The following is a 27,622-nucleotide window of genomic DNA, read 5'->3' as shown; positions in this document are numbered from 1 at the left end:
TCAGTAGTCCTTGAGAAAGGTGTTCAACTGTGGATGGACATTTGCATCCATTTGTCATTCATTTATAAGTGATACATTAGGAACCTGTTCAGGATAGACATCATAGTAATGAAAGTGTTTGACATTTGTGCAATATGGTTTAAGGACCTATGATTTCTAAACAAATGATTCTAAACTACATGTTATCTGTCACTGTGACTGCAAATGAACATTCTGTACCTCAACCAGCTCTATGGAATCCTAGAAATAATTCATATGAAATCAAGAGTCCTTTCTATGTAAACTTCGGGAGTAATATATACAAGCTGAAAGTCTCTCCCTTTCTCTTTCTCTCTCTCTTTTTAATGGATTCGTAGTTGACATTAAATAAAAAAAAGCACAGTACTCTCTGTTTGGTTATGTTACTTAGTTGAGCTTCTGAGTTAATGAATTGTTGGGATCCTTCCATATGGAAATGTTACTCATTTTGGAAGCAGTTCAAAGCGTGCATGGATGTAGTGAATTTCTAAAACAGGATGTAAGCAAACAGGTCACAAAGGGAATGATTTATTAAACTAAGCGCTGCTTTTGTATCTGTTTTAGTCAAGCATTTATTTCTTGTTTTTCTTTCTTTTTTCTTCTTTATCCCTGTTTTTTTATTTTTTTTTTCAAGTGGTCTATAGAGGCAGAAAAGTGGATCAGTGAGAAATAAACTTACTCTGAGACTATGATTATTATTTATTTCACCTATTAGTCTAATAGCAACCAGTATGTCAACTCATAGAGTATAATAATAAGCAACTTTATTTTACTTTCCACACTCCCTTTCAATCTACTGTGTGGGACCAGTTCTGGACTTGTTCGTTAACTCCAGCAGGCCCCTTGGCTTTCGAGGTCAGTTTTAGGTAGTACAGATCATTGTTATCCAGCAATTAAAAGTTCCCATCTAATGTGATAAAACTTCCAACATGACCTAAAATCGAACCTCTGCTCCCTCTACCTATCCCCGATTGGGCATGCCATGGGAGAGAGTAGGGAGATGTTCTGAGGCTTCTTCTCTCTTGTCCCTACCTAGCACGCTTCCTCTTCCCTAAGCTTGTTAAACACCGTATATGACATCTCTGGCATCCAATCAAGAGAAAGGAAGAGGAGAAATGTCTACTGTCCTTGTCAGAGGGACCTCTCAACTTTTTGGTCTTGTCAGACATTTAATGGTGACTTTTCTTTCATAGGCACTTTTATGAGTTTTTGGAATTCCCTCTTTCTGAAATTCTTTCCCTTGCTGTTTTCTGGATTAGCATGACTGCCTTTCTCCTTGGATTGGTATGTTCTCACTCTGTATCCTGTGACAGATTGCAGTTCCTCCAGGTGTTAACTTCTGAAGTCTTTTCTCAACATTCTTGAACAGGACCTAACATAACCTCATGCCATCCCATTTTTGAGCGACCGTGGCTGCCATCTGTTCCATGGGAAGCCATCGTGTGGAGTTTCCTGCACACACTCTAGAAGTTCAGGCTGATATGCATGAAGCCATTGAGCCTGTCCTCTGTTTTCCCTGCAGCTTGTCAGTCTCTCTCTCACCTTTTAGACATTAGTCCGCCATGTCCCATGAACTGTAAGTTCAACAGCAAGTGCAAATGGAGAATGTTAATATTCTTATTAACATTATTCACCTTCTGGATATCAACAGCCTCAGTCAAAATGTTTGCTGTTCTACATCTTGTTTCCTGTGCTTTTCAATAGTATTTCTGTTAGGCTCCAGCAAGGTTAAGCTAAAATCAAGAATCTAGATCTGTATTGATTCATTTTTAAATAATCTTCAAAATTAATCTTTAAATAGTTTAGTATCATGTTAAGATGATACTTAATCATCTTTATTCCTTTTTATTTGATTAATCTGTTTCTCTTGAAACTGATATGTGTCAAAATTAAATATTGCATATAAAATGATCAAAGAATTGCAATGTTAGCTAAATAGAACTGAAGGGCTTTAACTGGGCCCCAACAAAAACCTATTAGGTAACCTTATAGTGTTGAAGGCAAAAACAGCATAATACTTAAATTTTTCTGTTTAAAGTTATTTACATTTGTTTTTAATGTAAAAAATCATCAGTGTGTTTCTGGGGTTAAAAAAAGGAAGTTTTATTATGTTTTTTAAAATGAGAAAGCAATGTACTGAAGCAATATATACATCATACAACCTATTGTACTCATTTTTATGGAATAATTTTTATGGAGACAATTTAATTTCATCTTGCAAAAATTTAGGTCCCCGTATTTGCTTAAGAACTTTACTCTGAGAAGATAAATAAGTTCTGGGGGTCTAATGTACAGCACGGTGACTGTAGCTAACAATACTGTATTATGTACTTGAAAGTTGCCGAGATAGTTCATCTTAAATGTTCTCACCACACACACACAAAGGTAACTATGTGAGGTGATAGATGTGTTAACTAACCTTATTGTGGTAATAATTTTGCAACATATAAGTGTATCAAATAATCAGGTTGCACACCTTTAACTTATACAGTGTTATATGTCAATTGTATCTCAATAAAGCTGGAAAAAATGCAACATTAAAGTATTTTTCTTGTATCTCTTTTCTCCTATACTGAAAAATCTTGGTTCTTAATAATGTCAAAAAAATGATTTATTTGCTATATCTTACAATGTACATAAAATGGTTTTGAAACATTAAAACCAGTAAAAAAAAAAAAGTCAGAATTATTTAAAAGGAAACAGTGGATAAACTTAAAGATGAAATATTTAAGCCAGAAGTAGGATATTTTAAGAGGAATGACTTTTTTTTAAAGCAGAATGTTAATAAAACAATTTTATGTTTACAAATATGATCTTTTTTTTCTTCTACCTAGCACTGGTGATTTTTGTATTATTTTTCTCCTTATTGAACACGAACAGTAGGTCTATAATTACAGCAGTTAGTCAGATTACTTGAAATTCACCAAACCGTGCCTCTATTTTAAAACACTTTTATTAGGAAAATAAAATAAATGAGTTTATAATTTTAAATATAATAATTTTAAGTGGATTATTTAAATGCCCTTTTTGTGTAGCATGAAAAGGACTTTGTTAATAGTTTTCCTTTTCTCATGGAAGTCTAAAACAAGAGGGTTTTCATACACGAGGATCCTGTACTTGCTGGGTTTATATGAGTATAAGCAGAAATGCTTTTATAAATCAGAATGACCTTCTGACTCTAGCTCATTAACTTGCTTCATGGCTGAATAAGATATTCCCATCTAATGCTTTTACCCTGCAAGGCTATTATTTAGGGGGAAAGGCTCAGAATAAATAATTTCTCATTTAAAATCCTGTTATTGATAAAAGAACATTGCCTTGCTTTTTATTCTTAGTTCATACTTGAAATTAAGAAAATATAAACACTTGGAAGCCATGTGGACATCCCAATAAATTAACGTTTTGTATAAGGCACCCTGCTTAGTTTCATGGTGATTAATCTGTTCTTACTGCCTGCGGAACACATGCTGTCTAGTAATCACAGAGGTAAAACAATTGCCTCGTTCATGGATGTGCTGGCTCCCCAGCCCGGGTGCTGATGTGCAGGTCCCATCTGGTCACTGTAATGGGATGTCAGGATGTTGTTAGACGGCTCACACTCCTGCCAGAACTCTGACAAGAACTCTTTCTCTGTCTCCATTTTAAGGGATTCTCTGCAGATCACTTTGTTATAATTATGGAGTGCTTATTGTACATGTGATACTGTGCCAGGTGCTAAAGAGGATAGGAAGAAGAAGCGATGTCCCTTGTCACTCAAGAAAAGAGGCCAGTAAACCTCAATGAGTTATATGCTCTTTTAACAAGATAATGGAGCCTCTGACCTGTATGCCTTATGAAATTTTGAAATCTAGACACCAGCATAATTGTACCACAGATTCAAAATTACTAATTCATTTGTGGATTCCTTAAATTTTCGTTTAATTTTTACGATGCAATAGCATTTCTCTCACTTTCTTACAGTACATATTTATTGAAGCCCTGCTATGTTCCTAGCACTTGTCTAGAAGCTGGGAATATAATGGAGAATACCTTTAAATTGGGGAGTGGGGTGATGGAGAAGAAAAAAAGGAAATAAATAAAATATCACTTAATGCTGTGTTATTTTAAAAACCATGTTATTCTTGGCAAACTACTTGAGATTGGTCTTCAGAGAAGGCTTTTCTGGGGAGATGATATTAACATGGACACTTAACTTTTAAGAAGGCACCATCCAGAGGAGGTCAGATATATTCCAGGTAGAAAACATTCATTCTGAGGATAACACTGATGTAATATTTGAAAGCACAACATTAGTTTTTAACAAGTGTATTAGAATTCTGAGATGGTTGGTGGATGAAAACTAAATGTGAAAGAAGCATTGAACTGAGTTCTAAGGGGAAAAAAAGGAAAAAATAAAATAAAGAAGGGAGAGACTATTCTCACTCAAGACTTCCGGAAGGAAGCTACATGGGCAGATCAGACCAAAAAATTTGAGAGTTTAAACTTCTCATCTGTAACAATTTGTGCCCCAGCCAGTTTTAATTATATAGGCTTTCCCTTTGGTGTTCCTCTCCTTATTTTTCAATACTTCGTTCTTTGATTTCAGATATCTTTCCTCTCTGTCCATGGAACCCAAAGTAGTCATTGCTCCTTTGATTCAAATACTTGTGCCATACAACATTTAGAGCAAAGTTTATCCAACTTCTTTGCAACTGTTCAAAACTCGAATCCTGTTCTTTGATAGAGATGGCCTCTTGCATTTTTATTTTTTAGGGCTCTGAATTTTTTGTCTTTAATTAGGTTTTATGAACAAGTTGTAACTTCCTCTTGTGTACTCCAGTCAGTCGTTTTGGCATCTCTGAATTAGGCCAAAGGGCATTTGACTGACCTTGGACTTACTAACTTGAGTCAATCAAATTGCTTCTCCAAAGTTGAAACAAGGAGCAGATATAATTAGAATTTCCTTAGGATGTTGTTATAAGGCCTTATCACTATTTGAATGTTTCTTGATTAAAATTAAATAATTAAAAATGAATTGCCTGACACTTTCATCTTACCAAATGATAACTTAAGGAATTATATAAATTAGGAATGAAACAATAATTTTTAGGGACATTGCAAAATTTAATTTGTGAGTTCCTCCTACCTATTTGTATTCAAAGTGAAATAAAAATGCTTCAACAAACAAACAAACAAAAACATTTTGGATTTAGATAAAAATAAGCAAATTAAATCAATAGATGATAACTAGATCAAAGGTGGTGTTTTTAAATGAATGCAGTTCCCACTATATTTTCATCAGAAAATAAATATTAAATCTCTTTTGCAAAAATGTGTTTAAAATATAACTATAGCAAATGAATACATGTAAAATGATTGGGAAACAATTTTCATTTCATTAGAATGAACTCTTTTCATACTGGTAATCTGTATTCTATAACTAAAATAAAAAAAATATACATATATATTTGTACTCTGATTCTTTAAAAAAAAAATAAAAATGGACTGCTTCACAAATTTGTGTGTCATCTTTGCTCAGGCCAGGCTAATTTTCTCTGTATGGTTCCAGTATTATTATATGTGCTGCTGAAGAGAACACTATATATACATATACATTTAGAGGTTAATATTTGATTCTTCCCAGTATCACATACAAAAATTAATCCTTTGGAAATAATCAATTTCAATTGTGAAATAATATGAAAACAGCATCAACATACTAACAAGATTAAAATTACAGAATGTGGGGACTGACTTATCAGACATACTTGTTTTAAAACATTAACCCCATAAATGATCACTTCCAAGTGGAGAAATCTTACAAATTTATTTACTTTTGTTTCCCACAGTACTTTTCTGTTATCAACTTGATTAGCACTCACATCAAAACCAATTTACAACCCTTTAATTATTTAACAGTGGTTAAAACCCTGGATAATTATATTGAGAGGGATTCTTGGGCTCATATGGATCTACAGAGAAGATCTGTTTGATTTATATGTCTGTCCTGCGTGTAGGAGGAGAGAGCAGCAGTAAGCTTTCTGCATATTTGAGATCCTTGATCTCTAAGCTCCAAGGTCCCAACAAGTAATCCCCACCAAAACGATAGCCTTAAAACGTGTATCTGGTACATCATACATTAGTTAAGAACTAGTGTTCCGTGGGAATATTTCAGGACAATTAAATACGGCAATTATGCAAGTGGCATCTCTGCTTCTGGTATTCCCTCCTTTGATAAGTGAAAGGAAAATATCTGTGGGTCAGTGTCTAAGGGAGTGGTGCAGCTGTATCAATCTTCAGGAAGGGGGTATGTGTCTTGTTTTGTCCTGCGTAATGTAAACTTTTAATGAGGCATGATACTGCATGTGCAAAGCTCTCAGTCCAGGAAAACTGTGTGTGTCATTTTATTGCTCATGAATTCCGAGAGAAGTGAGAATATTGATAATCACTGCCTTAAAACTGTACACATTACCCAATGACCAAGAGAATTTCTTATAGACACCATGGACATTGTATTTTCAGGTGAGAGGTGTGATTTCTGTCTGGGAGTCAGGCAGTCTCAAAGGTTACTGACTGGGCTACTGAAATAATATCAGGACTTTAGGTATTTCTTGGGCATTGTGTAAACCGTGCTGAAACCTGAGACCCTATGTGAAATGTGTTATTTTATACCCAGAGTTGACATGTCTATATCTTCCTCTATGTAACTGCATGTCTCTGTCTTTCTCTATTACTGTTTCGCCCCTTTATTTATCGAAAAACAAATGTTACTTGAACATATTTCTTCAAACCTTATAGAAATATGAAAGTGTATCATTTTTGTTTTTTTTGCTTTCTTTTGTTTTTAGATTGAATTATGGAAAATTCTGTTTCTTTACATTCTTTACTAACAAGGAATCAAAAGGAATATTTAAAAAAAAAATAAACCCTTTATTCTAATGACTAGGTGCAAGTAAGAGAAAATCCTGCCATAAATCATAACTAAAATTATATCTTTTAAATATTGGCACAACTACAATGATTTTTTTTTTTTTTCTTTTTAAGTAAATGTTTAGAGTCTGGAAGATAATCAGATATCTGCTAGGTTGTTATTATTAAGGTAATTCTATTTGTGACTTCTAGATTCTTGACAGCATTGTGTCAAAATAAGCCAATATATAATCCCAACTAATCTTTATTTTTAAGGCTTGAATGTTACCTTAAGAAGTAAAATTATCTTTGTGATACTATTTTAGAGTCCTGCGCAATAATAATAATAATAATGATCCAAGGATAATTTCTATTTTTAACAGGTTCTAGACTTTATGGATTGAAAGTAAATGAAGAAAAATGAGATAACATTTCAAAAAAAAATAAAAAAAATAGAAAGCCTGCTTTGTAAACAGAAAAGAGAAGATTTATTAAAATTGGTTTCTGGAGTCGATCACATTATGTAACATTTACCCACTGTTCAAATCCTGATTCGCTGAAGTGTGTAATTTTAGTTTTATTGCTTCATTAACTAGGATGACACAAATCAATTTACAATTACATGACTTACCATCAATAATTGAAAATGTACAAGAAAACAATTAAAACATCTTTCAGAGACTTATATTCCTTTGCAAAGAGAAAAAAAGAAAACTCTACAATTACTATTTTAATGACGAGTCCTTAAGACAAAATTATAATTGAAACTTCAAATTATTACATTACAGTTGAAATTATTAAGAGAAAATAATTTAAAACAATAGCTCAGAAGTTGGGACAGCTACACACTTTGTTTACTACTCTGCTGTTGAGGGCTCCGAGAGGGGCTCTATCCTCTGTGCTCTCTTCTCACTTCAGAGCTGTCTCCCTGACTCAAATCTTAGTGTGTCAGTGCCACACCTTCCTAGGCATACAGAAAACCCTTCATAATAATGTGCCTAGTGAACAAATGATTAATGAACAGCAGTTACTCTGTGCCAACGTTGGAAATTTCATTTAGATTTCAAAATGGTATCAAGATTGCTTCCACATTTTGTCTATTTTTAACTAACTACCTCTCTTTTGAATCCCCCATATATGTATTCAAAATAAATTTTAGAAACATTATTTATCTCATAATTTACTTTAACTCAATCATCCAACACACAGGTTTAAAGTAAAAAAATACGATGCTGTAATGACCTTTATCTTCTTTAAGTCTCATTTACTTAATAAGAAGGAGTTCTATATTCTCGTTTTCTCTTTTTTTCTCTAGTGTTAATACCAATAAGATATTCAGGTTTCAACAAATCTATAAATATTTGTTCTAAATTTATTTCTGAAATGTGATTAAATCTGACCATCTTTTTAAACAACAAAACAAATAACAGGATCTGGCATATCGAAAGGATTCAAAGAAATGTTAATCTAGATTAGAGGTAGAAGAAAATGAACTAAATATTAAACCAACTGATAGATCATGGACATGCATTCTTTGTACAATTTAATTTCATTCCAATGATACAAAGTTGCCCTTTGTAAGATCACTTATAATATTCATTAATCAACAAGTATACCTGAAGCTAACCTGAATAATAATGAATGTCAATTACAATTTATATATATATTTACAAGAAGTGGAGTACCGCATTAGGAATACAGGCAGTGGAAATTTAATGGCTCTGTGCAATGTCAGAGGGTTAGTAGATGGAGGGAGGGAGGTTATCACTGTGTGAGGGGTATAAATGATAAATGTTTAACTAGTACATTGTTTTGTACACCTGAAACTAATAAAAAATAAATAAATAAAATAAAATACAAAACGAACAATCAAACAAAAAAACAAGTATACAGTTGCAGTTTGCAAGATGAAAGAATTCTAAAGATTGGTTGCCCCATGTGAATGTACTTAATACTGAACTGTATGTTTATAATGGCAAAGGTGGAAAATTTTATTATTTACATTTTACCACAATTGAAAAAGAAAAAAGAATCGGCCAGAAAAAAATGTGCGAGGATACCTTGAGCTCATAAGCTCAAATATGAAGCCAAAATTTCATAAATTCACAATGGAATTTTTAAGGAGAAATAAAGAACACTTAGTTCAGTATTTTTGCTACCAGTGCTTAAAAAAACAACACACAAACAATAAAAACAACTTGAAGAAACTTCCAAATTTCCTGCCAGGTGCAGTTTTTATTTACTATTCATTTATTCATTTATTTAGGACTTCGTGATTCTAGGTTAATGACAGACTATTGTCAATTGGCCTATGCATGCTCTATTTTGGCATATTTATTTATTGACATTATATAATTGTTTTTAATTATGTATTAAACACCGGAAAATGCCCCATCCAGAACAAAAGCTAAGATCTGGTAAATAATCTACTTCTTAACACCAATTTACCCCTTTTCTTTTTCCTAATCTTGAGTAACCATCTTTCTGAATCCTGTTGATCACTCTCTTGCTTTTCTTTTTACATGTCTATTGCATTTACATATGCACCTAAAAAGTGTCTGGTTTATTTTAGTTGTTTATTTTTAACATTATTCTAAGAGGATCATGCTGTTTGTAATTGTAGGGAATATGCTTTTTTCATCTAATAATGAATTGTTCAGATCCATCCATATTGCTTTTCATTGCTATAGTCCATTCATGTTTTACTGCTGGCTACTATTTAAGGTTGCGTGAAAGTATAATTGCACTGATTTAAACCATGTCTGAATAAATAGCATCTTTGGGTCCTTATTGTAAACCACATCAAAGTTAGCTTGTCATTTGAGCTTGCTGCTGTTTCAGCCACCCTGCCTATGTACACCTTTGGATTGTAGGTTGTTAAAATGTATGCAAAAATGAACAACCTTGCTTCATTGAAAGTTCTCAATAATTTCATTGTATTTATCTAATTAGAGAATTTGTGTGCTATTCTCTGTTCTTTATTATTCAGACATAAAACCCTAAAATTTCACTGTGAAGATAATATCATGTAAACATCGGCAACTTCTAAATCATTTGTTAATTCCAGGTTTAACAAGTCTTTTTCAGTGTATTCCCTCAGGATATTTTCCTTTTCCTCACCTATTAAAACATTTTCTGTTAACATTGGTGAGAACCATAATAAAAGTTTGTGAGGAACTCTTGGAACATTATAAGCAACTCAGAGCTTGCTTTTCTTGTTTCTTCTTGCCTATAGCTTAACAGAGGGCATTTCTTTCTGTAAACTAATGGAGTAATGTAGCTGAACCCTATTTTGCAAAAACTTCCAGACAGAATTCCTAAATTTTGTTAGTTTTTACTTTCTGACAAATTCAAGACTGTTAAAGCATGATTAAAAGCTATCAACCAAGGAATTTGCTGCCCTTGTCCTTAATTATTTGCCCAAATAATATTTATTGTGCAGTGGTTGAAACCCCTCCCCTCTACACACACACACACACACACACACACACACACACACACACACACACACAAGTTCAGGAGACGGACATTGGGTCATATTTTGGCTCTGCTGTGAACTAGCTTCATGGTCCTTGACATGTTATTTAATGGCAATATGAGTGAATTTTCTGACTTGAAAATGGGGAGAGTAAATACAGCTAACTCATAGGGTCATTGTGAGATAAAATAAGGTAATGCATACAAAATGCTTAACTAAGTCATAGATGCTTCTGAGCTCCGTGAATGTTAAATATTGTCAGCAGATTCACACTGGTCTTTGACTTGGAGTGATAACTTACGCTTGTGAGGAAGAGCTCTTTCCCACACCTCATTGCACATGTTTACAATGCACTACCACTCTAAGTAAACATAGAAACACAGAATAAAATAGAATCTCTTACTTAAGTAAATGCTAATCTGAAATTTTATTGACATCACAATAAGAATTTATATCTTTCCCAACATAATTTACCTATTGTTAAATGGATTTAAAAATAAATAAGGTTACCGAATGAAAATGGATAATTGTGTACAGTTTTTCTTAGAAAATTTTTTTGGTGACTTTGGAAAATACTTAAATCTCAAAATTCTTACATCATACCTAACAATATGTTCTTGGCTTGATATCCACTCTTCAACCTCACATGCTCACTTCCCTAATGAGAATTGTAGGGTGTTTTAGATATTCAGATTCTAACACACCTTTAAATGTTTTACAGATTTATTGGCCTGCTTCAAAGGAACGGGTGGAATTATGTAAATTAGCTGGGAAAGATGCCAATGTAAGTATGAGACTTAAAAATATCTTTGTTAAACTGGTACTGATATGATAATATACATTTATATTGGATTTTATTGAATGAATGGCATTAGTGTACTAATGTTTAAGATTACACTAACTTATTCTGTGACAAGATTATGGTATAAAATATTTCTACCTTGTCAAAAGGAATAGCATCATTCTCAAAAATTTAGAATTACTATACTTTCTATAGTGTTAATTCTGAATATTACTATTTTTTTACAAAAAAAATCTCAGAGTACATTTAAAATATTCAAAAATAAACTATCAGCAAATATTGTATTTCTAGGGTTGTGTACTTTTCATTTACATGCATGTATTTTGTGACTGTACACAAGACCATAGTTATTTTAGCATTGTGAACATACAATTGTTATTTAATTTGGGTTGAAATTAAACTTACAACATCTAGAAGGATTCTTTCAAAAGCTGACGTTACAGAGGTGTTAAGAAGGATTGGTTGAAAATGAATGGCCCACATTCTGGAATCAGAACTAGAAATAATTTGCTTTCAAATGTACTTAAGCCTAATTATATGGAATAACTTATAAAGGATAAATAGTGGGGTTCTAATATAAACATGTAGTTTAAGCTGCCTTAAGGACCAGAGACAACCTTTCGATAGGTGTGACTAACCTAATTGCCGTTGGGGTGTCCTGTCTGGATTGCTTTGGCATTATCCAAGCTGTCCTGCGTGCTCCCCCAAATTGTGTTGCCTGTTTTATCTCCAGCAATGACTGCAGCGTGCTGTGGCTCAGCCTGCCTCTTCTCCTCATCCAAGTGCTCTGATTCAGGCCAGATGCTCTGTGTGTTGCCCTGACATTTTGCACTGTGGTGATAGGGAGAACTGCTTTTTTCCCCAAATAAATCACTTCCTGAATGTAACTCAAGATGATAAAAGGTTCTAACTTTGGGTAGAAACGTGGACGGATGTCTTGAGGCTGCTTTTGCAGCATCCCGTGGTGTTGCCTCTAACCACAATACCCAGGAGGGTTAAACAGAGCACAGCCTCTATATTTAATAGCAAATATTGCATGTTTTATGAAAGCGCAATTAGATTTAAAAGTTCTCATTTTATTAATATGATAAAACTACATGATGCTTAATGAATCAGAAGACTAAGAACCTGATTTGTTCACTCATTTGTTCAGTCATTTATTCAACTAATAGTTATTAAGAGCCTAAATATTTGTACAAATATGTGTACAAAACTGATACAGTATCTGTTCACCAGGAGCTTTCAATCTAATGAGGGATACATATATTACTCCCATGATGACTTATACACAGGGTACTACAAAACAAAATAATTAAAACAAACTTTTGATTATGTCTGATTTTGTATTCAGTTAGTGTTAAATGTGATCTTTTCAGGCATTTATCTTAGTAGAGATACATCGGGGAGTGTTAGCATCAAATGCAACAAAAACCAGTTTTAACATTTATTTTATGAGGAATGGAAGAGATTAAACTATTGTAGAATACATTCTTCTTTTTCCCATGTCTCTAATCTCTTTACCCTGTTCAATATTCCATCTCTGAGCAGGTGCTCAGCTCTGCAGAAGCGTCAGTATTTTTTTGAAATCGTGGGGAAGAAGATGTTTTAGCTATGAGTGTTTTCAAAATTATTTTGTTGATTAACAGTAGAAGCATGTCATAAACAGTATGAACACTGTAATATTTTGTGTTTCACTAGTACTGAGTGTGTGATATGGAGGCAAGTAGGAAAATAATGTTTTAAATTTACTCCAAAAAACTAATGTCAAGTTTCCCATGGAGTAGATGAAGGACAAACACTCAAGGTCAAACAGTCAGTAGAGGTTTTTAATCGTGACAGTGTTCTCATTTCAGTATGTTCACTAATTCTAGTTATATAGTAACTCAGTTGCCTGTATTGTTAAGTTAAAGCAAAGTGTGATAAACCTTTCTGGAGGTGGCATCCTAGAGCCAATAGGACCCTGTAAATGGAACCTATTCTTCCAATTCAGTTGTGTTTGGGAACTAGTAATAACCTCTAATCTTTAAACTAACCACCTACTGCTACCCAGGATTAGAGATTTGGGGAGCTTTTCTCTTTTTACTGAAGTCTGTAAAGTTTGATGTTGAACCATGAAGGCATAATACAAATATTTGTCTCCTTTTTAATTTGCCCCTTTAAAATAATATTATATTTTAGAGTTACTAAGAATAGCTAACACTTTTATAGCATTTACCCTGTTCCAGGAGCTGTTTTTAATAATTCATATTTATAATCTCGTTTTATCCATATGACAATACTATATGATATATTCATTATTATTATTATTATTTCTCATTTTCCAGATGCAAAGAATGAGGCTATAAAAATTAAATGACTTACTCAATATCATAGGTCTTGTAAATAGGGAAGCCAGGAATTGAATCCAGAAGTCTTGTCCTCACAATATGTGCTCTTATACATCACTATGAGCTATACCTAAAGGTCTGAACTTTACAAATAAGGTCTGCAATCTGTATCCCTCAAAGCATTTCTCTCTTCAGTGTCAGCATAGTGTAGATCCTCCTCAGTCAGTGTTGCAGAGATTTTGGCTGACAGAAAACGGAGACAAATGTGTGTGGTTTTATTGACATTTTTTACTGCCTTTGGCACTACCCTCTCTTTTCCCTTCTCTCTAGTAATTTTTACCTACTTCCCAAGAGTGTGTTTAGGATTAACAAGTGTTTGGAAAGGCTGTCCCTTTACACAAAGGTACTATATAACTGAAAAATAGTGAATTATTTACCATAATGAAAGTTAGCTAATTGGGGTTGGGAGGGAGTGGAAGATGAGGAAACAAAAGAGAACTATTCCACTTTCTTGAACACAGTGCCCAGTTTAATCCATGCAAGGAAAGAGATGACAGGAAGCTATTTGGTAGAATTTTTTGCTAAGAATGTTTTTCAAAAGAAAGTCACTAAAGACATGTGTTTAGTCCTGGCTATGAAGAGTGTGGTAAGCAGGTCGGTCCAGGCTGAAGGGTGCACAGCGTGTGGGTAGCCGGTGCTGTTTGTCCGCTTAACTGCTGAGGCTCATGACCTATCAATAGAGACATTACACAGAGTTGAAGGATCTTGCTTCTCTACAGTTCTGTGATTACATTTTTTTCAGACTGTCTAAAAGTAAAACAAAGTGTTCTCTGTAGAAAATTTGCAAATTATATAGAAATCGTCTGTAAATATTTCCTCCTCCATGAACATTACCCAGAGATAGCTGGTGACATTTTGATGTTTACTCTTCTATCTTATCTATTTAGTATTTTTCAGAATGAAATCATTGTATACATAGTCCCTTAAAACACTTTTTTTCCCACTTCACAGACTGCCATGAGCATTTTCCCATGTCATTAAATTCCTTTTTATAACACTACTTTTAATAGCTACACTGCATTCCTCTATATATTATTTCATCAATCCCCTATTGGTAGAAGTTTGGTATAAGTCCAGCTTTTACTATTGTAAATGATGCTGCACGTGATAAACCTTATATATAAATATTGTGAACATCTTTGACTACAGAGTAGAATTACTGGTGAAAGGATATAAATTTGTTTTATACACATTGCAAAATGGCTCTCCAGAGCTTATGCCTCTTACACATTAACCAGCAGTGATGCTTATGAGAAGGTATATTTCCCTATACCCTTGCTAATATTGGACACAACATAGAGTTAATATGTAATACTAAAACATAAATTAAAAAAATATATATATATAATATTTTCCAACGAAATAAAATGTTTTTTTGTGTATCAGCTTGAAAGTTTTTCATTAATATGAAAACTAAATATTTTATGTAGTTGTAAAATGACTATTTTTTGGAATGACAAATTTGTTCATTTTTAGATTCAACATGGTTCCTTTCCCTTACTGATTATTTTCAGAGATTTACAGATTATATATAATTATATATGTATGTAATATTAAATACATTATCTCTTTTGATCCACTTATGTAAAAATGAATATTTCCCAGTTATCCTGTTTGATATAGACTCTTAAATATTTAAGTAAGCGTATCTCTCATTTTTAAAAAAATGTTTTTCATTGCTCTTCTACCACAATTAGGTTTAGCTCTGTAGAAATCTCCACTGTTAGATCTTCCACTTTTAAGAGAGAAATGTGATATTTGTTTTTTCATGTGTTTATTATGAAATGTTAAAATATTTTCAGCACTTTTGATCTAAACAGATATCTGTGCAGACTGGATTCTGAGGTCTGCTAGTCAAACCTAACATGCAGTACAATGATAGGCATGTGATGAATGATCAAAAATATTTAATGATCTATAATGTTCTGAAAAGCATACTGAAATAAAAATGGATCAGATTCCTAAATCATGAGTGTCTTTCCATATATGACCTAAATAAATTAAAATTAGCAATTACAATTCAGTTATCAGAAATACATGTAAAGCTCTATTGGATTTAATTGTACTATACACAAGTCCAGAGAATTACAAGTACTTCTCTTTTGTTAATACGAGATACCTAGGGAGAGACTAAAATTCCAAGTGTTAACATATAAACTAATATATACTTGTCTTTTCTCCAAAAACTAACTCAGTTTTATATTTGTTTTAGTTATATAGATGTATGCATATATGTGAGAAGAAATACTGAAACAAATAATATCACTTGAGAGAATTTTTAAAAGTTGATACTAGTTTTTAATCCTCTCTCCGTCTCTCTGTCTCTAATAGTGAGGGTGGGGAGTAGTTACAAAGAATAAAGGAAAGAAAAATAAAATCTTTTTCCGAAGATGAATATATTACTCAATGAATTGAACTGTTTGGTCAGATGCAACAACCCTTGTCATTGTGGGCAGTAGGTGACAAATTAGCCAGCTTTCAGGGAAAGTTAAAAAGCTGCTTCTAAGGTTAACTTTCTTCATGCCTCACAGAATTATGCTCCCATTAATAGCCATGCAAGTCGCTATGTGAATTAAATCAAGTTAATTATTGCTCATGCTATTTAAGTAAAACATGAAATCTTTGTACGTAGAAAGCAAACAGCACAGAATCTTTGAGGTAAAAAATAAAAATAAATAAATACATACATACATACATACATACATAAATAAATAAATAAATAAGTTACACAGTAAAAGGAAAATCATTGTAAAGTTTTTGCCTCACTTCACCAGTTTGGCTGAAATGTCTACCCCAGGCCACATTTGAAGTAAAAGATCTTATCTTTTAGGATGGCTGTGTCTTTCCTTCAGGCAACCAGTGCCTTTTCATTGCCCCTAGGCTGCTTAGAGTATGACCCTTTATCAACTTCACTGCAGAAAAGTTTGAGCAGAAGTGACTTTTTTGTAAACTGTATCAGATAATTTAGGACTCATCTATACATTCATATAGTCCATGCCAGCCCGAGCTGAGAGAAGAGAGGGATTTCATAAATAAACCCTTGGTAATATTGTACCAAGTCAGAAGCTAGTGTAATAGGTTACTTTCCCTGGCTGGCTGCATTTTAATAAAGTACTCCTAGAAAAGTTAAAGCATGCGAAATGCTTTAGGTATGATTCAGTGCCTTTTCTTTATAATCACTAAACTTGTATCTCGTGTGTGTATGAAACTTCATCCTAGACCTTGCTGGCCTTTTTAAACAGTGCTGTGTCTCTCAGAGTCCTTAATCTTTCTGACTCCGTAATTTATAATCTGGAAAGGGAGTTGTTTTATTTCTTTATACAAATATTTAGTTCAGAAACTTGTAAAATTAATGTCTTTCTTATTAACCTTGGACTACTATAACAAAATACCATAAACAAGGTGGCGTAAACAACAGACATTTATTTCTCATTGTTCTGAAGGCTGGGAAGGCCAAACTGCCGGCTAATTTTGTTCCTGGTGAAAATTCTCTTCTTGGCTTGCAGGTGGCCATCGTCCTGTGGTATCTTCACATGACCGAGTGAGAGAGCAGGTGCCCCAGTCTCTTCTTAATCCCACCAGGAGGATCCCATTCTCCTGCCTCTTAAACTGATTACCTCCCAAAAGCCACATCTCCCAGGACCATCACACTGGAGAGTTGGGGTTTCAACCTGTGAATTTGGGGAGCACACAAATACTCAGTCCATAGCAATTACCCTTAAATTATATGACTATTTGGTAAAACTGAGCTTTTAAAAAAATGATGAAATGACTGGCAGTAGGTCTAGCCCACCTCACTTCAATCATATAATTCTATTCTTTCCCTCCCCGTGTACTGTTTCTTGTGTAGATCCCACCCGTGCATAAATCTCTTCATTGGGGAAAGACCAGGAAATGAAAGTCCCTTCACTGAGCATCAGTGAGCAAAATAAAAGGGAATATTAAAACCTCTTACCATTGCAATGAAGCCATCATTTCAAACTTATCTCGTGACCATGTACAGTTTTAGACTTTACCCTTGGTGTTTCTCACACTACCGTCTCCATTATTTGTTCAAAACCATTAGCATGGCATATTTACTCTGCATTAGGTTTTCTTCTGAGATTGTGGAACGTGATGTTAAAGACCATGAAGCTAGTTCCCTACGGTGCCTTTGTGCAAATAGAAAAAAGTTCTCTTCATCAGACACCTCGGCACAAGAGAACTGACATAATACGATTTTATTACACAATACTATCTGCCAGAAAATATTCTTAGTGAATATAAGACGTTCCTTTTTAAGGAGTCTACATATAATAACTATATGAAAACATATACTAAACATATGAAAATATTCAGGATAATGAAGACGTCTGTAGTGTGATTTGCACATCCTTAGATAAGACTGTGGGTTGTTTGTTTGTTTGTTTTGTGTACAACCTAAGCAACCACATGCAGTGGCCCTGCTCCTATTAGAGAAGCTGATAAACAGGCAGAAGTGTAAAAATCTCTTCAGTGATTGGACTTAGTTTAAAAAAATATTCATGGGAAACACAGAAGATATTCTGGGAATAAGCAGGAATTAATCTGACTCTTAGTCTCTGTAACACTGAAAATAAATGGAAATAAAGTGATAAGAATTCCATCCAATTGTAATGGAGCACATATATAGGAATAAACACCTGTGTTCAGTGTTTTGTTCGGTATAGCTGAGACAGTTGGTGTTGCAAACAGTAGAATCTATATGGGATAGATAATATGGGAACATCAGAACATGAAGGGTTTTGTTCTCTGGGTAATTCTTGGAAGAAAGTATGGATACCTCATTAACATTCTGTGTATATTCAATCTCTAGGCCCCATTGAGTACTAGTACAGAGATGTGCATTCTAGCACTCTGATTCATTCAAAACTTTTAAAATTTCAAAAAGCTTCAAAGTCCAGTTTCTAATTTGTTTTGCCTCCTTTGCTAAGTCAGATGTTTAAACATTTCTTGTAAATCTTTTTTTTTTCTTTTTTTTTGATGACATCTACTTTGAAGACAGGTGGCATGGATGATAATCTTTTAAAAACTTGAATTGTGTGCTAATAATGCTTTTATTTTTTTTTTATGCCCAATAGACAGAATGTGCAAATTTTGTTCGAGTACTTCAGCCTTATAATAAAACTCACATTTACGTTTGTGGAACTGGAGCATTTCATCCCATATGTGGATATATTGATCTTGGACTCTACAAGGAGGTAATATGATAAAATCACATGAAAACAATTTATTGTAATACCTTGTTACTGAATGCTTATGGCATTAGACAGGCATATTTGAATATAAAGATGGAATCATATATGAACTGTATAAGAACTCACGTTCCCAACCACTTTAAGGGTTACCATTTTGATTATACACTTTACCTAATTAAAATTTTTTCTATTAAAAGTTTTTTTTTAATGAGATGATCAAAATTAATAGTGCAAAATGTTGAAAGTGCTTGTTTTCTATGGGCTCTATGTATGTCTTCATTTTCTCTTGAGGTTCCTTTATACTAGATCTGTATGGTATGTTGCTGTTGGTAAAAATATATTTCCCATAAAACCTTGCAATGGAATTATATCTTATAAGTAATTTCATTTTTTGTATCCAACAAATTTAGCCTGTTACTTATGTTTACAATAGCGAATGTTAAGTACAAGAAAATTTAATGATTTCTCTTTTTAAAATTGTACAGATAGTCATATTAGCACATTGAACTCATGTGCTAGAACAAATTACCATAGTGGAGATAAAGGATATATTCATTAGGAGTAATGTATCCCTGCTATCAATGAGCATTTCAGTAAATGAGAAACATGCAGATTTTAGTAATTAGTTAATAGTTTAATAGGTTAGAGTGGTTTCTATGTGTCATGGACTATTCCAGTCACTTGGATTGTTTCTTTGGAATTTCACAACACTCTTAATGAAGCTGGTACCTTTATAACTCCAATTTACAAGTTAGTAAAAATTGTCTCAGTGAAATTAAATAACATGCCTAAGATCACTCAGCTAATAAATGGTCTAGCAAGGAACTGAACCGAAGCAGTCTGTCTCTAGAGCAAGCATGCACAACTGCATTTTAGATCATGTGGTCTTAAGTGTATCTTTGTATGAGTTGATGGGTTGCACTATCATCCTTATGTTTATGTATATACTTATTTGAATAACTGCCCATATTTGCAGGATGATTGGCTGCGTGTTTGAACTTCAAGTCTGGGTTTATGGAACAGGTTTCTTTACATTGGGTTAATGGAGTCATGCAGAAATGAAACCCACAACTGTAGCTGGGTAAATTTTCCTCTCTAATCGACTTGTCTAACCAGCCCAGATTCAACTATTTGAAAATAAGGCAACCCTGATAGTGAATTCTCTGAAGCAGTAGGAGACTTCACAACTTGAATCCATCATTCTTTGTTGCTTGTGTAATGTTCTCTTGCCTAGCTTTGATGAAGGGTAATATATAATAGTAGCTCACAGCATTATGGTGTAATTACATGAGATAGACCCACAGTTTGGATGTGTTCTGAGGCCTGGGGCTAAAGGCCAAACTCACAACCTGCTGAAGGGTGAAAATAGTGTTTTTTTAGCTCCTAAAAGTCACAAGTGCTAAAAAGGAATTTAGATGGAGCTAATTACTTAGCTTGGGACTGTCAAGAAGCCCCGAGGCAGTCAAATTTACAAGTTCTGTGAGTAAGAGAATTATGAGTGAGCAGGGGTATTGAGCCTTGTGAGTTTGCTGCTGGTCCGGGGTACAGGTAATTGTATTCAGCCCTGCTTGAAGATTATTAACGTTTTAAATGAATTATTAGTCCCAGGAATTTACTGTCCTTCCAGAGGGAGTTTAGAAGGCCCTTGTTTTCAAACAGATAATGTTGCTGTAGTGTGGTAGGGAAGAGGGAACAGCAATAAATATTAGGGACGGAGGAGAGAAGTATGGGAAGTCCCCTTTCTGGGGACTCCTGTTCAGTGTAGCTGGGGCAATGGGAAGAAGCATAAAAAAGCTAAAATGAATCCCAGATTTCTGTCTTTGGCAGTGAGTTGGAGAGAGATGTTATTTATTGAGGTGAGAATAGTAACATTGTGGGGAGCATGGTGAGTTAGTTTTGTATGTTTTGCATTTGAGAAATATTCAGGAGGTCATGCCAAGTGGGTAGTTGGATCCGGATTTCAGGACGGAAGTCAGGGCTGTTGTCAACAACTAATCATTTGAGCATGAGGAGCCAGAGTGAGAATTACGGCCCCAGTCATTTACCAGCTCCGTGCTCTTCTGTACACGGCATATGCTTTCCAAGCTGCTGTTTATTCAGCAAAACAATGATGATAATACTAACTACCTCACACTTATTTTGAGGCTAAAATGAGAAAATGGTAGTATAGGCTTTGGCATAGCACTTGCTTCATTCCTGTCACTTAATATTTAGCGATGGTAGGCAACAGGAACCCATAAAGGTAAAGAGGCAAGGATTTCAAAAGTGTGTGTGTGTGTGTGTGTGTGTGTGTGTGTGTATATACACATATAAATTGTGTATAAAAATAACGTCTGCAATGTATATATACTATGTGTGTATATATACATATATACATATATGTATATGTGTGTATATATACATATATATGAATATATACATATAATTGTTAAATAATTAGGTTCAAAGTATTGATATGTTCTTATGTTCTTCCCCCTGGAATCTCCCCTGTGCTACTGCAAACTCACATCTTTAACTAGGGATGATATTAATAATAACTTTGCCTAGTTGTGATGAGTAAAAGTCTCCTACAACTCTCCTTATCACTTTATTTCAACAATATTTCTCTGTGTGCAGCTTAGATAGATATGTTTTGCATATTTAATTAGGCTTAAGGAATGCAATGGGAAAAACCTTGTAAAATTGAAGTGTCATGTAATTCAGTCAGTTTATCTGAGGCAGTCCACTTAATCAGCTATTACATTTTACATCATTTTCCTGTTGGTGTCCTTGACTCTGGCTCAAGGAAACTTGCTTTCCTGCTATCTTCTTTCTCCAGGAGATTAGAAGGGAGACCTTGTCCTCAGCCTCCACAAATACCAATTTTATGGACTTATCTTGGGAATTTAATGAAATGTTGCCTTTGAGAACAGAAGTCTATACAGTTATGGGGTTCATCCAGTACTTTGCATCAACTCTGACATTCTCTCAGATAGTTTCTTGGTTTTGTTTTTTAGCTTTTTACTATGATCTTCTGGCACACCATGATTCAGCTTACTTTTCCCCTTTACATTAACTCCATTATAGGCTTTGGAGTCAACAGTTCAGTTTGATCTGTGGAGAATAATGTTCCTTTAATGATATTTAAACATCCTGAAGAGCCACTGTCTACAGATATTTGTTTTCCTGACTTATCTCTAGTCGCATCCACAGTTGGGAAGAATATCCTAAATGTGTTCTCGCTGGACTTTTTACATGCCTGGGCTCCACTGTCATAACTTGTCATTAGCTCACCTGTTCTAATTAAACAGACATCAGCATGATCATGTTACATGGTCATGGCGAGTCTAGTATAAGTTGATTTCAACACAATTTTCAAGTTCACGAGTTTGAAATGTTGGGACTAGATTAGTTAAAAGCACAAAATTTGGAGACAGCCCTGAGTTCCAGCTACTGTTTTTCGTCTTACTAACTATGCAATAATGAACAAGGTACTAAACCCCTTCGATCCTCAATATTCCTCTTGTAAAGCTGGAGTTCTTAAAGTAGCTAGATCGTTAGGTTCATGGTGAAGATTGAACCTTCAGAGTTCATGAAGTTCCTGGCCTATGGTCAGTGCCTATTAACTGTTAGGTACCATTACTATTAGTATTAAAGTGCATTTACTGAGAACTATGAAATAGCAATTGTTAACCATGCTATTTAAATTGCTATTACTTTTTTTTTTTTTTTTAAAGCAGTGGTTACGGTCCGTTCTGTTCATAAGAAAAAGAGCTGATGTAATACAACAGATGATCCAATTCCCTCTATCCCTTTTTGCTTCATTGCTTGATTTCTAGATAAGTAGCACTGAATGGTCCTTTTTTATTATATGTATGTGTGCTCTGATAGAACTCTGTAGATGTGTCATCTAGAGAAAATGCCTGAAATGCTGAATTTCTCTAACTAGTGCATCGGCAGGGTGAGTCATCAGCTGTTTTGCTGGATGGTCGTGTTGTCAATGTTATAAAATACTCAAGCTCATGGGGCCATATTCATTATACATTCATATTTTTCTTGGAAAGTCCAACTTAAAATGTTATTTTTTCCTGAATATTAAAAGCCTGCCAGTGTCACTCTGTCTGTGGTCATTATTGTAAAAATAGATGTTGCAGCCAATAAAACTATGTGGTTTTTAATGTGTACAGTGTTTTCATAAAAGTGAAAATACAACAAGATTTTTTTTTCCCCACATGTATCAACACCTCTGAAAATGAACTGCCTACCTTAGAACACTTTTATGTCATTGAAATTACAAAATATCACATAGCTTAAGTAACTTGGAAAAGTTACAGATGCTTAGGTAAATAGACCATAACAGCTATGAAAAGTAATTATTGTAGTAAATTTATTTCTTAGATGAAGAAATTGGCTTATTAAGGCTCAATAAATTAGTTAGGCTTAAGACATATATGTTTGATGGTGATATTGATAATGATAGTGATCCAGACTAAATTAAATGACAAACATACTCCTAATTCTGATCGAAAATTTAATTCAGTATTATCATTACTACTTCGGGCAAATGGAAACCAAAACATGGGAATTGAGTCTTGATGGAAATGGTGTTTGCGAAAAAGGTAAAGGGCACAGCATGATGCTCATGCTGGATGCTCAAAAATCAATTTGCGTGGAATTAGTGAATTAGAATTTAGTTCTTATCTCGTATGTTCTTGCTGACTCTGGTATTTTAAGAAATCTCATTTGTGTTAATATTTCTCATAACAGGAAGTTATATTCAAACTAGACACAAACAACTTGGAGTCTGGCAGACTGAAATGTCCTTTTGATCCTCAGCAGCCTTTTGCTTCAGTAATGACAGGTAAGATCAATGACGGGTACTTCTTGTTTTAGGTGTTTTTCTAAAAAGGTATGTGTAAATTAAACTACTTTTTTTTTTTTTTTTTTTTTTTTAATCGAGTGAAAGATTATTTTGGAATCTCCCACTGGCTGTTTGGTTACAGTATTTTAGTACCCAATCTTTCTATACTTAGCATCCTTATCAATAAAGGGAGACCTCAGCCAACCTTAATGTCTGCAGTTACTTTTTAAAATGAACTTCTGGTTGAATTCTTTTGAATGCAGATGACACACACTCACTTGTTCTATAATTTTACATTTAGATGGCTCAGATTTCCTTATACTAAGATATGTCCCTATTTCGTTCACTGTGGAAGTTAAATTTAGCATTTTCTTTAAACATTAATATGTTGAAGATTTAAGTGGAAGTATTAACAAGACATAAGTGGATAGATTGATAAAACAAATGAATCAAACTATAAAGTACAAGTAATAGAATGTTATAAACCTTTTCCCCCAATTTCACCATAACCTGATTATTTTAGTGGAAATGAGAAATTTTTTTCTAGCACATTCAGGCTTCTCTTGTTCTTTATATATCTTAAATTCTCTTATAAAATGAGGCTCCTGTTTAAAGAAGGCAGTTCTGTGTGGTTTGAAGTCTGTTCTGAGGAATGTCTGCACAACCATAAGGACTCCTTTTGTCTTGGTTTGGTTCATGACTTTAGTCTTTTTTTATTTAACTTGTCTATCAAACGTTTGAATAGACTATAAGAATGAAGCACCATGACGTTTTAATTTTCACTTAGTGAGACCCACTGATCTTCCTTTGAAGTGAAAGCGTGTGCTTTTGTGTTTTGAAAATCGTGACTAATGTACAGTCATTATTCTCAATAAAATGAGATAGATGATTTGTGATTCTGATCTGCCAAGTAGGGTGGACACACCTTTGATAAAAAACAATAGATTGTAGGCACTGGTAACCCCTCTTTGGAATCCCTAAGTCTAAGTAGTTTAAATACGACGGAGTCAGCTTTAAAGCCTGGATATACAGAACCCATTTTGGAGTTGAAACATACAATTTTTTTCCTGACAAAGTGTTCAAAAGGTCTACAAATTTATGTTTCAAATTAGTCATGTGTTTCCTTTACTCCTGCCAAACCTTTTTTCATAATGTCTTTGTTGATGTTGTTACTTTTGCACTTCTATGTTTTAAAATTTTCCCTAAAATTAAATTTTGCCATTTACCATATACTTTAGGCGAATGCTTTAAGAGATGGCACCAGTGCCATATCCACATTTACTTCACATAACTGGATTTCTCTCTTTTGTGTTTCAGTTTTTTCTCCTTTGAATGTTCACTATTGTCATTATTTAGGTTGCTTGTCTCAGGTCGTTCAGTAAGAGGTTTATTGAGATGGATTTTATTGAGATGGATATAATCAGAGGGTTAAGAAAGTATCTGAATCATGTATACAAAGGCAGAATTTGAAAGATGTTTCTGAGGAAAACTGGAAAACTGGATTTCAGTGATAAAGCAATGTCTTTAGGTTGTTCTTCTATTTAGGCATAAAACAAACAAACAAACAAAAACCTAAACTAAAATAAATGCTCTGTAGAGAATAGCCATTTTTGTTTATTTGTTTGTTTTAATTTTTGTCCATTAAGTGTAGCCCATAATAGTTGACTATGAAGATTTCTTGAAATAGACGCTTAGCTCTCTGAAGGGCAACACATTCTACCGTAGGAACAGCATTTTTTTCTGCCACCGCCCTCCACCCCAATAATGCATTAATAAGCATTAGGGAATATTGACCCCCATCCCCTCTTTTTTACCCTCAATCCTTTTCTCTACCTCTCCTCCCCATCTTCCCTTCTCCCTTCTGTCCTTTCCTCCTCTCCTCTCCTTCATCTTCTTTTCCTCCTTCCTCTATCTGTCTTCCCACCCACCTGTCCCTTCGCAGCCTCTTTCTCTCTTTCTTGCACCTTCCTCTTCCTCCTCTTTCTCTTCCTCTTCCTCTTCCTCCCTGCCCCCCACCCCGGTAAAACATGGCTAGGCACTTTACATAAATAACAGGACAAAGAATTTTGGTATGCTGTAATGGCAACATCTTCCCTTTTTCAGGAATTCCTGTTTATCAGAACTATTAGAGAACATGACTAGCTACAAGGAATGCAACATGTTATAATTACAAAGAATGACTTCAGTGCTGAAAGCTCCCTTTCAGCAGAGATTAGGTAAAGAAAAGTTGTGGCCATTGAGGCTGTGCTGGTTAAGTAAATACTAATTATACAATCCATTCCTCATTATGGCATTTGCTTTTTAATATTTGTGTGTGTGTGTGTGTGTGTTACTACAAAGAGGAACTCCTAATTATGATATATCCTTGAATTGTTAGTGAGGAGAAGGAAAAGAAGAAGAATTCGTTCGTAAGAGAAGCCAATGCATGTGTAGTTATTAATTCAGAAGCCTTTGGCCCCTTTCATATTCAAGTATCTAGAATCAGCTTACCAAAGTTCATTGCATTATCTTTTCTTCAACTAAGCAAATTTTTCAATATCTGAAGGTGAAATTTATGAATTATAACATCAGTACACTCTGGTGTTAAGCAATAAACATCTTTGGTTTCATGCTGTGAAATTAGTATATTGTAAATAGTTTCTGCTGGTAAACTCTTAGAAGTCCTGTGTATTCTTTTCTCCCACCCAGATGAGTACCTCTATGCTGGAACAGCTTCTGATTTCCTTGGCAAAGATACTGCATTCACGCGGTCTCTTGGGTCTACTCAAGACCATCATTACATCAGAACTGACATTTCAGAGCACTACTGGCTCAATGGTGAGTGACTTTCTCACTTTTCATTGTTTTGCTTTTGCTTTTGGGAAGATAAGAAACTCATTATTATTTATTTGGATGTGTTATGAGAGAAGTGATTTAGCTCAACATTATAAAGTAGATTTGAAAATGCTCACCAAGTTAGACGTACCTCCAGCGCCTGTTGTGTATATAATAATAGCTGACATATATTGAGTGTGCGCTGTTGTCCTTGACAAGTCTATGCTCTAATTGATTATTTTAAAAATATTCACAATGACATATGAGGTACATATTTTTCTTATGAACTTTTTAAAGAGAAGTAAACTGAGGTAGAGAGAAGTTGAGTAATTTGGTCAAGGTCTTACAACTTGTCTCTTGCAGAGCTGGTGTTCAAGTCAGCAATTGTTTCCTTCAGTCTGCTTTTTGATGACTAAGCCAAATATTCTCTAGGAGCGAAGGGAAAGGGGTTAGACTATAATGCTAACTTCCTTTGTTTACAGATAATTTATGTGTGGATTAATAATTTTAAGCATATTGATATTGAAATTAGTTTGTCTAATTACATTTTTGTTTAGGGGTCATACAGTATTCCGAGTTTTAAAATCAAAACAAAACAAAAACGAAACCTAAATTTATGTATGTATGTATGTATGTATGTATTTTAATTCAAGTTTATTGGGGTGATCATTGTTAGTAAAGTTACATGAGTTTCAGGTTTATTTAATTCAAAGAACAATGCAACGCTTTTCATTTTCCCTACTGCGTACAACAGTTAAGGTTTTATCATGATTTTCTAAAGTTTTCTAATTAACAGGACTTTATTCTACTGCCTGACAGAGTAACATAACACTGCTGTTTAAACAGACAGACAGCATTTCTCATTCCCACTGTAAATATTGGGTTTTAGAGGAGAAGGCAGGGCAGAGATATCCTACAGGCTATCTTTCTATCTCTCCGTAAATGACAACATAAACAAAAGGGGGAAACACTTGAAAAACATTTCTTTAGTCAAAATATCCAGATACATTTGTTTACACAACAATGTGATCTTCATTGACCAAAAGAGAACCCTAATAGAGAGAACAAATTTAGAATATCTCCAAATAAGTGATTATTTGTTATTTCTTACACTAATGCAAGATAGGACTATCTTCTTGAGCTTTGTGCGGTTTTATGGAAATAATTGATCTGAGAAGG

The 27,622-nt window shown here is 34.0% G+C and overlaps 1 protein-coding gene and 1 non-coding gene across 2 annotated transcripts in view; one reads left to right on the top strand and one right to left on the bottom strand.

Annotated features, from left to right (window-relative positions):
* Positions 1–27,622, top strand: part of SEMA3D (semaphorin 3D) — a 198,248-nt gene that overhangs the window by 93,711 nt on the left and 76,915 nt on the right. Inside the window, exons 4-7 of the mRNA XM_019753571.2 lie at positions 11,106–11,168; positions 18,673–18,792; positions 23,536–23,629; positions 26,318–26,446. Coding sequence (XP_019609130.1) covers positions 11,106–11,168; positions 18,673–18,792; positions 23,536–23,629; positions 26,318–26,446 — 406 coding nt within the window. The remainder of the gene's footprint in view (positions 1–11,105; positions 11,169–18,672; positions 18,793–23,535; positions 23,630–26,317; positions 26,447–27,622) is intronic.
* Positions 5,492–5,596, bottom strand: LOC141567063 (U6 spliceosomal RNA). Its single transcript, XR_012489459.1, has one exon. It is a non-coding gene; the product is annotated as a U6 spliceosomal RNA (small nuclear RNA).

The sequence above is a fragment of the Rhinolophus sinicus genome, linkage group LG09 (genome assembly GCF_036562045.2).
Source record: "Rhinolophus sinicus isolate RSC01 linkage group LG09, ASM3656204v1, whole genome shotgun sequence".
NCBI classification, from domain to species: Eukaryota; Metazoa; Chordata; class Mammalia; order Chiroptera; family Rhinolophidae; genus Rhinolophus; species Rhinolophus sinicus.
Note: the sequence above shows the minus strand (reverse complement) of the source record. Positions and strands in the feature narration are given on the sequence as shown.